General features: G+C 44.4%; 1 protein-coding gene across 2 annotated transcripts in view; it reads right to left on the bottom strand.

Moving 5' to 3' along the window:
- Positions 1-14473, bottom strand: part of LOC133155976 (serine/Arginine-related protein 53-like) — a 67150-nt gene that overhangs the window by 43131 nt on the left and 9546 nt on the right. For both annotated transcript variants that reach the window (XM_061281676.1, XM_061281675.1), the window contains exon 4: positions 9626-9790. In XM_061281676.1, the coding sequence (XP_061137660.1) occupies positions 9626-9790 (165 nt within the window). The remainder of the gene's footprint in view (positions 1-9625; positions 9791-14473) is intronic.

Here is a 14473-nt window from a genome sequence, read left to right as displayed (position 1 = left end):
AGATTTTTTTTTTTTTTTTTTTAGCCTTGATTCACACTAAACTTAAAAGTCCTAAACTTGAATTTTTTTCTTTGCGCAGAAATACTGCCTGTGTGAGAGAGTCGATTGGTGCTGACAAGCAACAATTCATGAATCGGTTGAGTTATCGCCGTCTTTGTTCATTTAAAAAAACATGTGGTCTAAAACACAGAACACTCTAATCTTTTGATTTTGAGGTTGTAAAGTGTCTTTTGAGAGCGCGGGGGAGCCGGCATCTTTCCCAAATGATGTCATGGATATCAGTGTCACTGTCACTGCCATGTGGAAGTGGTCTGGAATTCCAAATGGGGGGCATTTTGAATGAAGAGGTGGTGAGCTAAGAAATTAAGTTATAATGAAATAACTGAGGCCTTCATACGGAGACATCATTCCTGTGTGTGTGTGTGTGTGTGTGTGTGTGTGTGTGTGTGTCAGCCACCCCATTTGCCACAATCAGGCGACTTGTCAAGCGTGTCATTGAGAATTCATGTCGTTTGACTGCTGATATAACGACAGGCGTATTTATTGGAAAGTCGATGGACACACACGCAGACGCGCGCACACACAAGCGTGCACATTTGAATAAAAGAAAGCACGGTGTAATAAACATCCCCCCCCCCCGCCATCAGTGACATGTGCCTTTTAGCAGCACAAGGCGAACGCTTGATATGAAGTAGTCGAGGGACGTGATACAAAAAGCCCGGTGTGCCCCTCAGGCTTGATTGCTATCGCCGCAGTTCCTTTTAAACGTGGCTGTCATTTGAAATTGAAATGGCATTCTTGTGCGGGCGCTATCGTGGCAAGCTCTCGGGCTTTATGTCGCAAATAGAAAGGATGGTACACACAAACACACAAACAAGATGGGCAAATGTCAGCAAGGGGGGGGGGGGGGGGGTTGGGGGGGCTATCAATTCTCCGTGCAAGACCTGAGAGGAATAAGGACTGTTTGGTTTTTGGACCTGATGGTATTGTCGGTAAGAGCATGATTGAGATTTATCACTGAAGCACTCTAAGTTCCCCCACCCTAAAATTCAGACAATGTTTGAAGGTCGACGGAAATTGGTCAATTAAATTGACAGGCTGATTAATCGGACAGGCCCTAGTTTGGGTAGTGACGATATGATGAATAAGATTTTATTTTTTGGTCCCTTATCACATGCAACATTAAATGTATAAATTACAGGCTAAACATTGGACTGTTCTTTATTGTTTCACTTCACAATGGAGAGACAAGCTGTCAAAAATTGTCTAAATTCCACCGAGTAAGTCTTTTTAATCGGTTTTAATCGATTAACCCGCGGTGGCATTAGATTACGTTGTCACGCGGAACACAAGAGAACCCTCGTTGGCCAAGAAAAATATTTCCTGTAATTAAGTCTTGACCATCGCAGCAACTTGCATATTTGGAGCAAATCGATGCAAAGGCAAAGAATTTTTTTTTTCAGCTTCATAGAGTGAAAGCAGTAGCTCACAAAAGAAACCGCAAAAGGGGGATAACGTCGGAGAGCAATCCATTTCCCGGCGGTTTCTTCAATAGCAGGCGGCCGTCTTTCATATCGCCCAATTAGAGGCTTCCCTAATCGGAGCGCTACCTCTCCGTTATTGAGAAGCAGACAATGACACCACCCAACATTCTGCTCGCAAAGTCTGGAGATTGCTGCGCTCATACACAAAGAGCAAAGCGCCGCTACGGAGGGGTGGGATTTTTGTCACTGTTAAAATCACATGTGGAAATCTTTTGGCTCGCCAGAAGACTGATGGGGAACAATGGTGGCTTCGCGCAGCATCTGTCATGGCACAATATAAAAAGATGATCTTGGCATCAAATGGACAAAAAAAAAAAAAAAGGAGGGGGAGGAAGATGAGAGAGGGGGGGGGGGCAAGAAGGTTATTCATTTGCAAATCAGGCCCTGGCGCTCAGCTCTATTTCAAGCTAGCAGTGGGTGCCAGGAGTTAACAAGGTAATCACTTTCAATCCTGCCCTTCAATTGGACATTGTACCCTCAGCCCGAGAAGAGCTTCTGAAGGAGGGGAGAGCAATATGGCTGCACAACTCTGGCGTATGCGCAGACGCAATACACATTCTGTATTGGCACACATTTATATGGTCAATAAATACAATCGGACGACAAACTGTTGGAGAACTTTTTCAGCAACTTCCTTTAAATATATGATTGAGATGCGCCGAGAACATGAGCAGTGGCGCCTTGGCAGACTTTTAGAGTTTGAATTTATTCCATGGTCAAGCTCGTGACTCAATTTAATCACATCTAAAGAATATTCCCAATTGAAATTGATTCATATTTTGTTTTTTTTACACGATATTTGTCAGAATTCTGACAACTGAGTCATTACAAAATATATATAACAAATAAAATAATAATATTTTTCGTTCCTTTACACTTACAACAATAAAGTAATGATTAATGGCAATATTTTGCAGATTTTTTTTTTGATGGAGCAGTTGTCTTATCATGTAATGTGTTAAAATAAATCCAAAAATATAAACAAAAATCGGGCTGATTAACTCTCATCAATACGAACCAAATTGATATGGAAGCGACAGCTAGTCTGACATTTGCGAGTCCGTGACATTTTCCTCTCATTTCTCCGCCCCTTCCAATTTCAACATATTTCCATTTGAAATCCAAAAAGACTGTTACAGGTGATCTAGTCACTCTGCATGACAAAAAATGGCAAAGCAGCAGCTAGGACCAGCCTACAGAGAAAGAGGGGGGGGGGGGTAAACAGTACATGCAAAACGGTGGCATAAAGCTAACCCTGTCCTAATCCTTTCCTCCTCTCTTTGGCTTGTGTCAGCTGTAACCGGCTGGCCTGTGAGGCAGTTAGCCGCGGTTAGCGCCTGATTTGCATAATCAATATGACAACCTTATTTTTCGAATGCAAACAGGATTTTGTGTGTGTGTGTGTGTGTGTCGCTAGCCTCTGGCCAGCCTCAGTCATGGCCCTCTTTAGTCCTAATTAGATTAGGTGCGATTATCCCAGCTCTACCTTACAAGTGTACAGGCAGGATAAAGTGTCCACAAAGACCGGGCTGTCACAGCGACTCGGCTCGGCTCCGGCGTGCAGGTTATCGAAGGTCTGGCGAGACACGTCGCATACATTGTTATTCATTTCATCTGCAAGCCGTGCCTTTTGCACTTTTCTTAGCGCTGTTGCTACTCCTGCCGTGTCACGTAATCGCTAGCCCGGGGTGAGTCTTTCTTTCCGCCTGCCTGTCCGTCAGAATACAAAGCAACGTGGCCCCGAGCGCTCGGCGGCCTGCGGGGTGAGCGCCGGCGTGTACGCTCGTGCGTCTCCCGGACTTGAAGGAAGGCGCGGCACAAAGACGGCGGCTGTTTCAGTGCTGGTCAAGTTGCTAAAACGGTTTGGCCTCAAAGCACAAGCGTCAACTGAAATTAATCTTGATTTTTTTTTTTTTTCAGCAATAATAAAGTCAACTGGAAACATGTCACCAAGACAAAGATACACGTTTGGATTCAAGCACGGTCGCAAACAACATTTTGGTATTCAAATATTAATCGGGAATTCTGCTGAGACATTCTGACGTCAACTCCCTTTAAAAAGAAAAAAAAGTAATATTTTATCAATAGCAAACTCAGTCTTGTTATTTGTTTTTCTGGAGGAAACTGGTCTTTTGCTATAAAGGCTTGAGTGAAGTGCAGATGAAGAAGCCCCCGAAGTGGCGAGAAAATGAAACATTAACAGTGTGCCACAACAATCTTCTTTTTAACGCCGGACCAAACAAACCCACAACCCTTTTTTTTTTTTTTCTTGCGAGAGAAAAACATATTTTCGCCGACAAGCGCATTTACATAATGCTCTAAATCAGAGGCGGCCTGTCGTGTTTTGTGCTCATAACCCGGCCGCGTACGATCTTGACTTCGGAGCCGTAAACAACCGCGGCGGTGAGGCCAGGCGAGATCTTTCGCAACCTGCTCTATGAAAGTCCAATTGCATAAAACAAAGTTTAAAGAAGAGGCGACGAAGGTATACACGGATGCAAAGAGACGACAGGAGAGAATAAAAGAGGGGAACAGGGTAATTGGATTGGGGAGGCTTGTGCGGTTGTGTTTTTCATGCATGTGTGTGTGTGCACGTTTTAGGGGGGCAGAGGAGGAGGGGGGGGGTCTGGACTTCTATTTGGCCGGATCTGGTCTCTGTCATCACGCTCCAGGCCTGGCTTCTCTTCGTGCCTGCAGCAGGTCTCCAACACATCAACACACTCGGACACACACTCGCAACGCTAAATGTGTTAGCGCTACAAATCGCCAGCTAGAGCCAGTGTGTGTGTGTGTGTGTCAGTTTTTTTTTTTTTTTTTTCCCCATGCAACTATTTGCATACTCCTTTAACAACTCACTAAATGGTTAAGCAGATTACAGAGCGCACTAAGTGGATTGTCACAGCTCGCTATCGCTCACTGGGGGTGTCTCTCCTGTGATTAAAAGTGGCCAGATAAACCCCCCCCCTCCCTCACACACACACTTCGTTCATACACAGGCACAAGTGCACATTTGGACGGGTCATTCATGGCACTTTGTGGTACAAAGTCACTGCAAAGACCATTAAGACAAACATATTTCCGGTGTAATGCAAATAAATATTTAAAATATTTGGTTTGACAGCGGCAGTGCACAATTGAGGCCATTTGAGGGATGACTGGCTGACGTTCTTAAAATGATTTCCTAAAGCAGCACAGGTTGAATCTGAAGCTGCGCGTCGTGCACGAGAGAAAATCAAAAGCAACTTTTGCTCATTATTATCTTCACGGCAAAAGAGTATCTAATGGCCCAAGTCAAGCGCACAACTCAAGCGCTTTTAATAAACAAGTAAAACGACTCATTGATTTGATACACTGTGAGATTATCCAAAGGTTCTGAAGACGCTGTTTGTAGTTTCATTTACCTCCCCAAAGCAACACTTCTACAGACACAGCCTCGAGTCCTTTACACAACACACACAAACACACAAAAAACAGCGGTCACATCCATACCACCCGTGCACATGGGAGAGGATGCCGCAGGCTTTGGCTACCTACTTATATACAACGACAACAAAAAAAAACACACACTTTGTACACTTACTGTGTATTACCGACACTAATGAGCTGATAGATGTTGAACAACGGCAAAGAAGCAGGCAATTTTTTCCTCGGTGTGAAGCGAGGAGGGAGTGAAAACCAACACAAACTGTGTGTGTGTGTGTGTTTGTGTGTGTTATTTTGTTTTCTCTGTGCCTCACAGCAACGCGTCTTCCAGAGGTTAAAGCTGAGAAGACGGCGCAGCGCTAGCCAAGCGGAGGCCTGAGGCTCCCGCTGAAACCCCCATTGGCGAAGCTGGGTACTGTTCACTTTCATCGAAGAGAGGGGAAAGGAAATAATGAGAGCAATCACTGAATGGGATCAAACGGGAATGAATGAGAAATCATGTTCGGCCCCAAAGCTTTGGAATGTGAAAAACGGTAAACGCCGAGGCGATTTCACAGACATCAGAAGACGCTTTCATAAAATGGAGACTCTCGGTTGGTGTCTTTAACCTAAAGCTCATTACAGCTACTTTTGCATAAACGGGGGGAAGATGTCCGAACCACTCGGACGAGACCGGGAAAGGTGGATCTGGCACAGAATAAAAGTTCAGCTTAATTGGGAAAACCTCATGATTGAGGATGAGGCAATCGCCCGAAGGTTAGCATAAGTTTTGAAAAAATTTGACTTCAGGTGGAGAAATGTGATGGAGGAGAAAAAATGTAAACTTGAGGTTGTACAGACTCGCCGATTTGTCAACAACTAATTCCACAATGATAGCGTGATCTCGACTACCCCGCTACTGTTTTTTTTTATTTTTTGCCCCGGCTCCCTGTCTCGTCTAAAAACGCCGCGAGTACAACGTGTTTTCTTTTACACTTAACCTGTCTGCAAGATTCAGCTCACCATTACGTGCATGTCAAGTCAACTTTATTTCTATAGCGTCCATCCACAACGTCTTAAGGCACTTTGAGTGGGTCACAACTCATATATTATATATATTGTATATAAGAAAAACATCAGAAAGCACAAGGAAATGGAGGCAAGGGGGAGAAAAATTCTCTCTCTAAAGAAAAATCTCGAATAGAACCCAGACTCTGTGGGGCAACCATCTGGCTCGACTGGTTGCTTTGAGATGAGGGGGGAACGGCGGGTAGAATGGGCACGACAACAGCTGTATCAACAACTAATAGTCCCATCGTGCCAATTATTGGAAATGATCAGCGGTGGCGCCGTAGCAAAAGGGTGCGGCGAGTCGCATTCCTCGGTGATCCGCTTGCCTTTATAGATGCGATAAATAGCAAAATGTTTTCTTTTGGGTTTCCGACTCCCGTGGCGTGATGTCATCAATGTTGTCGCCGTCGCCTCTCCGTCCTCGCATCCCATAGCGGATGCGGCTTGAAAACAGCCAACTAAAATGGGACGTTTGATGGAAATGTTATAATGATATCGTTTTCTAGGATATCAGCCATGCCATTTATTGACACGGGCCCCTTTGAAGGTTTGCCGCCTTTTGCAAGCGCACACTTGTTCGCACAAGTTGGAAAATGAAAGAGGATGAACGCACGCGTGTAGTTTAGCACATGTAATTAAGTACGTGCCACCAATGTGGTGATTAAGATGGCCATTAATAAAAAATTGGGATGTGACTTAAAGGAAATCCACCACTGACGCACAAATACAGAGCCGGGGGAAAACAAAAGACGTCCGGCCTCGCTGGCGCGCACCGGCGCACCTCCAATCACCCACTTAACCCTTCGCCACTGGTGAAAAGCAACAAGATCTCTTAACAAGAGCTCGTCGTTTCCAATGAATTTTGCATGAAAACACGCCGGCGGAGCACCAAGTTGCCTGCTGTCATACGAGAGGAGCGCTAAATGTTTAATGACGACAACAGCGCGTGCACAACACTGTGGGTTGTCAGGGTGCCGCTCTGAACCCCCCACCCGTCCCGCTTTCATCCTGACAGACTCTCCGAAAAAGCTCCTGATCCCTCGCACCTCCCCTCCCACCCAGCAAGGAGACCTGGATGGAAATGAGCTTGGAGTACTACAGTGTGAGCGCTGTTTGCGAGCCAAGTGATACAGATCACGGGGGTTTAAAATAAGACCGCCACCCCCTCCACCCGTCCCCGACATCACCATTAGACGAAGACGAGAGGAAATGAGGGAGAAGACAAGGTGGCGGGCGCAGACAGGATGCACATCTGCAATCCTTGAGTTGAAAATATTCCTCAAACATCTGTCAGCTGTCTTTCTTGGGCGAAAGGAGCAATTGTCATCCTGCTCATCTCCCGTGGAAGCGTGCGAGGAGCATCCACGTCGTCCCGGTTTAGGTTCCCGATAACGACGTGACGAGGCCCACAGACACACCGGCGAGTCAAAAACGTTTACCATTGAGTTTTTAAAAGGGGGAGTTTGCAGCATCAAAACTGTTAGGCTGCACGATTTTGATGAATCTAATTCAGGTTTTTTTATATATTTTTTTTTCTATTATAATATTCCTATATTATTTTATTATTACATTATTTATTTTTTATTATTAATATATAATACTATTATTTCATATTACTTTATTATTTTTTTCAACGATACGTAATTTGAACCACATCTAATCTGGCTACAGGTGGTTGCATGCAACACACGCACAGACAAACAGATTCACACACACGCACACGCGCACACACACACCCACACACACACAAACCTCGGAAGTTCATATGTGCGCTCAAATGAAGACAGGCTCAAGCGGGGTCAGCGATAAAGAAGGAGATTCCTATCGCCGCTGAAGGATATTGAAGCCTTAATAAGAAAATAGATATAGTCGCCTAGCTTAACATTTTCTTTGATAGCTTTATTTGTTTTCCTGATAGCCATCGAAGAAAAGCAATATATAATGACAGCAAATATAGAAGCGCTATTCCTTTAAAAGAAACGGCATGCGTTCTGAAAATGAATTTGGGAATATCGAAAAACGCTTTAAGACCTCGGTTCAACGGGCCTCGGGAGATTAAAGGTTTTTCTTTGGCTTTATTCGCTTCCTAATTCAAAAGGAGGACGACACGAGCGGTGATGCGGCGAGACGTTCTGATTGGCTGAAAGGGTCCACAGGGGGATTTTTTTCATGACACGCCGGATGTAAACTCAAATCAATGATGCAAAATGCCACCTGTGAAAATACAAAATTAATAACACCAAAAAAAAAAATCTGTGGCCGTTGGTATATTATATGTAATTTAGTCTAATTGACTCTGTTTAAAGTCTGTTTAAAGACCAAATGGTGGCTTGCTGAGCTCTGGCGGTGCTCATTAAACACGCCGCCGCACACGGAGTTGGCACCGTGTTGCATATTTGAACGACTGTGGGATTTCTTCCATGTCAAACGGTAGCTCAGGCTGAGCTGGTCAGCGTTAACATTTGATATTAATTATTTCACTAGACATGCGGAATGCGACTTTAACAGGATGCGTAGACATTCTTCCCGTGGAGTGGAACCTCGTTACAAATGTCATTGTTCACGGACAAGTTACGCACAATTTTTTGGGAGGGGGATGACTAGTTTTGTACTATTTTTGGAACTGGCATATTAAATGCTGGACGTAGGTACAACGGTTGGAAGGGCTCAGTTGCATCTGTTATCGTATTCCTACGAGATTGAAATTTATTGAGGTTTGCTAATAAATTGAGATTGGCTAGACAGTGAAAATTTCCATAAAGCACCCACTTCGGATTGATTTCAACTTGTGAGTTCAGTCCTCCCACACCGATGTGAGGCTGAGCAGATGGTGCGCATCACTTAAGCACACACATACATCAATCAACGTTCAATCTGACGTTTTAAAAATGGCCGAACTCATTCTGTGTATGGACACACACACACACAAAAAACAGGCAGTGTATTATTTTCAAACAAGGCTATTGTTCAGCTATGCGTAACCCGAATAGAAAAACATCAATAGCCTCAAAACAACTCCAAATATATTGTAAAAAAAATATTTAATAAACAACTGCAGTTGAGCAAAAAAATATATATAAGCATGGAATATTGGCGAAGAATTAAGGATGCTATTCTGGTAGTTTGCCCTGAAGCAAAACAACCTGTACGCTTGCAGACCTCAATGAAAGGTTGCAATCTCCCACTTTTTTGTCCCAAGACAGACACACTAAAGGCACCAAAGATGCGGAAAATCTTATTATGCGGCAAGACTTATTGCGGGCAGACCACGAGCGGCAAAAGTTGCAAACTTGAACAAAGTCGCTAAAAATGGAATAACCTTCGACTCCTCTATCACCGTGTCATCTTTTCTTACAAGGGGGAACTGGATCAGATTAGCTGAAGGGTGCGGGCCCATGCTTGATTGCAGAAGGAAATTGAAGGAGAAAGCAGTGATGGGTAAAAGGATTGAGTGACGGATGGATGGAAGGACGACCAAGGCTAAGCTTCATATTTGCCCTCGGTTATATTCTGCGTGTTCTCTATGGAGTGGACATTAGGACTAACACGGGAGCGGTGAGTTGACTGGCGCGTGTACGTTTGCGTGTCGCGGGTTATTCATCACTTACGTCTTTTTCTCCGCCTTGTCCTTGTTCTTCTCTCGGTCCCGATCCCGTCCCTTGTCTTTATCGCGGCCCTTATGTCGGCTCCGGGTCCGCTCTCTGCTGCGGCTTCTTCGGCGACCGTGGCTTCCTCGGCTCCTGCTGCGAGAGCGCCGGTGGCGGGAATGAGACCTAGAAGACAGACGTTTTAAAAAAGTTTCAGAATCATGAAAGCTAGAAATGATCACCAGTGTTAAGATATGAGAGGCCAATATTATGTATACAAATATTTGATCTATTTTTTAGAAAAAATAAATAAATTAAAATATATATATATGTATATTTATTTTTTTATTTTATTTCCAGATTTATATATTTTTATATATATTTTTAGAAAATAACCAGATCAAAATAGCCACCGAATAGACTGCGGTCCAACTTTTAAAGTGAGCTCGAGTCGGTTCCGATCTTCAATCGGGCATCACTCATACTTTTAGTTCTCTTTCACGCTCTCTGTGGTTCTCCGTCAATACTTTTGACAATAACATATAGACGATATAATAAAAGAATTGATAACATGACCCCCCAAACCGCTGGAAAAGTAGATTAAATCGACAGCCCGGCTGTCTTTGCGGAGTCGTTAGAGGAGATGGAGGCAATGTAATTCTTGCGACTGTCACCAAAAGGCTTCCTTTAAGCGCTCCGCGTTCATTTTTCACTGTGTGGGCATAATGTCACGGTTACATAAAATCAAACACACACATACACACACACGCTGCGGGGATATAGCCAATTAGAGCTAGGCTCAGAGGAGGACCGGTCGTCGCTATTGATCCCGTTGCTGACCCCCCTGGTCTCCAAAAGATTTACAGTTGGAGATTTACTCTCTGCATAGTTGTACCCACACATGTCAACAGACATAAAAAGCGAACATGAAGCCAGACAGAAACATTTATTAATAATAATATTAATACTTGCTTGATTTCAAGCAAACAATTTTATCAGTGTGCCGTTTGCGGGCCATCGTGATTGGAAACCCCGGTAGAAATCAGCTGCTATCGTTATTTTCCATCATCTATCATTTTATTGATTTGTCTATAAAAACAGTCAAACCTGCTGTCCACAAGCTTTATTGCTTTCCCCCCTCCTTTATTAGTTTGCAGTTTGGGACATCCACAGCTGTCTTTCTGCCGACAGAAAACTAATCATTTTCTTCAGACGCCTGTCACCGTACAAACAGACAACAGTCTGACAACTGTTGCAATCAATTAGAAGCCGAGGAGAGCGTCGCCGCGAGGACGGGCTGCGCTATTTTGAGGCGATTCGGGTGGGGAAGGGAATTGCAGTCGGGGTTTTGGTACATCCAACAAGACAGAACCGAAGCTTAAGTCTACGGTGAAAAACACGATTTTGGGCGCATCTACTTTGGGAAGAGAGTCGTTTAAAGTGCTCTGATTAAAGCAGCAGAAAGTTCGGATGTTCTAGTAGGCTTTTCTAGTCAATGGACTTTTTTTTTTCCCTATTTGGGTTATTGACAGGTTGGAGGTCAAATTAATAAAGAGAAAAACCCTTGGCATTATTTAAAAAAATAAAAATAAAAAAAAGTATTTCAAAAAACAAATTAAATTTAAAAAAAATAAGAAAATACAAATTCACAATCACAAAAATCGGACATTTGAACAGGGGTGTGCAGACTTTTACATCCACTGTAAGTTACCAAGGACTTGTGAATTGAAATAAACTGGAATACTCGGAGGCAACTCCAAACAACAAACCCCAAACTGGTAATTAAGACGAGCTTTTCCTGGACTAATTGATTTCTTCAACTTTGAAACACTTCACTTCATACTCCTCTCATTCGATGAATCCTACTTTGCGTGCAATTACTTTCCTCGCACCTTTTGTCGAGACGCAGCTGAGCAAAACCGCAAGCGTGAGCACCCATTTTAATCAAACATCTGATCAAATTCGATCGAGTGTGTTTATCAGTGTGCACCAAAGCGGCCGTTAAGATTCACAGAGAATCACAGCTAATGGGAAAAGGGAAAAGAAAAACATTGGCATTTTGGGGGGGGCTTCGGTTCAGGCGAGATAATTCATCAATGGCACAAACAGACTTTGGAATGAGTGACTCTGTGTGTTGACAATGCCTGTGCATGTTTGTAATCAACAGTACATGAGGGGGGAAAAAAATAGGACAGAATCGCAGCGTTCCAAGCTTTCGTCTTGCATTGAGCGCCAAGCAAACTGCGGCCAGAAGCCGCAGATGCGTTCAACACAATCTCCGTCTCTGTTTCTCTCTCCCCCTCCTCTCTTTTTTCTTCCCTGTGAAGAAACAGCCCACTTCTGGGGGTGTGCGGCAAATTAAATTGACTGTAGTTAATACAGTGAGCCTGTGCTGCTAAATGTCAATTTCCTGACCAAGTCCTTCCCCTTGGAGAATGATTAGCTAATTTAAAGCTAGGGATAAACGGGCTAATGCAAGGCGAGCACAGATAAACGTTTGCGGCCGGACCTCATGCCAAGTCTTCCCTCCGCTTTACATTTCATTGGCCTTATTATCTCCGGGGAAAATAGGTGTCCCTGTGGCCTAAACATATTTTCATTTCTAATAAAAGGCCCTTGCTGTTTGAGCCCCCCGATCCCCCATCACTGGCTTGTTTCACCATTCCCCGCCTCGTTTTTCGCCATCTCCATTAAATCCCCACGCTGCAATTGGCCGGCGCCGTTTTTCCCGGGGAATTATCAATCGAATAATTATGCGGCATGTTGGGAGCCGGGCTAACGCTTATCACCGCTGACCCCCCCCCTCCCCTCGGTGGGTGCCGGGATATGATCCCTTCACCGGAGCCCATTGGGGTAATTACGTGAAGCTGGATGGTGGGTTACCCTTATCAGTCAGCATTCTATTTCTGTATTTGATTGAAAATTGGACATTAATGGCAGCGACGCGATATGACGCGTGTCAGATACAGGTGAACGCCTCCGCTGGCATCTGACCCCCGGCCGAGTCATTATTGATACCGAGTAGGGTGCCGAGCGTGGACAGAGGCGCGCAGCAATTTCTTATCTTCAACCAATTTCTGCACATATTGTTTCCTCTTTTCTCCATCGACAATCAAAAAAGCTGGAAGCAGCAAAGTCCGGCACTGTTTGTCCAGATATGCTGACATAATTAGAAGAACAACAAATCCAGTCAAGTTCTTACAGACGCTCTGACCGAATGTTTCAGTGACCCGAATGTGACCAGGAAGCCCTTGAAGAGTTTGAGAGATGCTTTAAATGAGCTCACAATAGTTTTCAATTAAAATGATTCAACGTTGGCAGGATTGCAAACGTGATATTTATTTTCTACTCTACAAGCACATTCGGAACTTTGGATTGGACAGCTGGCCATCCGATGTTTTTGGACTGCTTGTTTTCTATACGTCCTTAACCAATACACCCTGATCAAGCACAATCATCTGAGTAAACAAAACACAAACTATAGCTCGCACCAAAAAAAAAAAAAAATGCTTGCTTGGCATCAACTATAGCAAACAGTAGACAAACTGAAAAAAGAAACGGGCCACATTTGAAGAACTTCATTAACGCCGAGTTATTTCCACTGACGGCACACAGCAGCAGTTTAGTATTCCGACTTAAAAGTCACTTTTTGTTTTTCATCCCTGGCATTTCAATGTGTCTAAAAAGCACCTTGAGTGAGCAATGCGTATTCGCTGCTGCCAAAAGACGCGGAAAACAGCTGTTCCCGCCTGACGCTGCCAGCTGAACGGAATGCAAATATGTTAACCATCCAGAATTTATTACTTTTGAGTGCTCTTCAAAAGCCACAGCAGACACAAGTTTAATTTATGATATTCCTCTAATTACGAGAGCTGTTGAAATCATTTCCCAAGCTGCTTCCTCCTTCCAAGCAGTCGCATTATCCCTTCCCTCGGTTCACGGCGCACGCACACGCGCCCGATACGCTGGCTGCAAAGTAGGTGATTGTGAAGACAATTAAGACGGCAAAGGCAGAGCATGAAAAGATCCACAGAGATGGTTTTTTTTCCCTAACCCTCCCCTCGGTCCTCCCTCCGCGTCATAAAAGCAATGTTTAGATTTGTCATAATCGGCTGTTTGCTTTCAATTTAAGCAAGCGTCAACACAAACGTCTGCAGTGCAAGGCTGGCTGGCTGGGCTGTGAAGCAGAAATGAGACGGCGGGCGGACCACCCACCCAAATGCGCACACACACACAGTTACAGACACAAGGTCAAGTCATTTAGCAGAGTTCAAAAAGCCTTTAGATCTATACGAACCTACGCCGGGCAGCCGACGATGAGGGCAAAAGACGAATTTGTGCCGAAAGACGCTTTTAGTGTGTGCGTGGTGATTAGCAGACGTCTTCATCGGCGCATATGCCGAGCGTCACTCAGCCGCTCTGTCGCAATCCTAAACTTGGCCGTCTGGTGGGCGCCCGTCACCTTTGACCCGCGCGCAGCCAAAACTTGACGTGACACCCATTAGCAGCTGGAGATTTGGAGGCGTGGGCCGTGAGGTCAAGTGAAGGTCACGCTTCGACTAGGTGCTAACTTGCCAACTCGCTCACAGTCACTCAGGCCCGACTTTTTCCAAACTCGCCTTTCCCAACTTGCTGCCGCCATCCGTCACAGCCCTGACACGATTAGTTATGGCCGGTTAGGAGAGAGATGTTATCGGTTGCCAAGATGTCCGTCTAGAAAACACTGGAAAAGATGGCGGCTGGGAAGGTGGGGTTGGGAGAAAAAGCAAGTTTTTTTTTTGCGCAACGTTCCTGGACCTTCACCTTAAAAGTACCCCGATTTGCTGGTATCCGTTATTATCATCTGTTTGCAATCATAAATTAATTAAT

The sequence above is a fragment of the Syngnathus typhle genome, linkage group LG6, assembly GCF_033458585.1.
Source record: "Syngnathus typhle isolate RoL2023-S1 ecotype Sweden linkage group LG6, RoL_Styp_1.0, whole genome shotgun sequence".
NCBI lineage: Eukaryota > Metazoa > Chordata > Actinopteri > Syngnathiformes > Syngnathidae > Syngnathus > Syngnathus typhle.
This window is presented reverse-complemented; position numbering and strand designations above follow the sequence as displayed.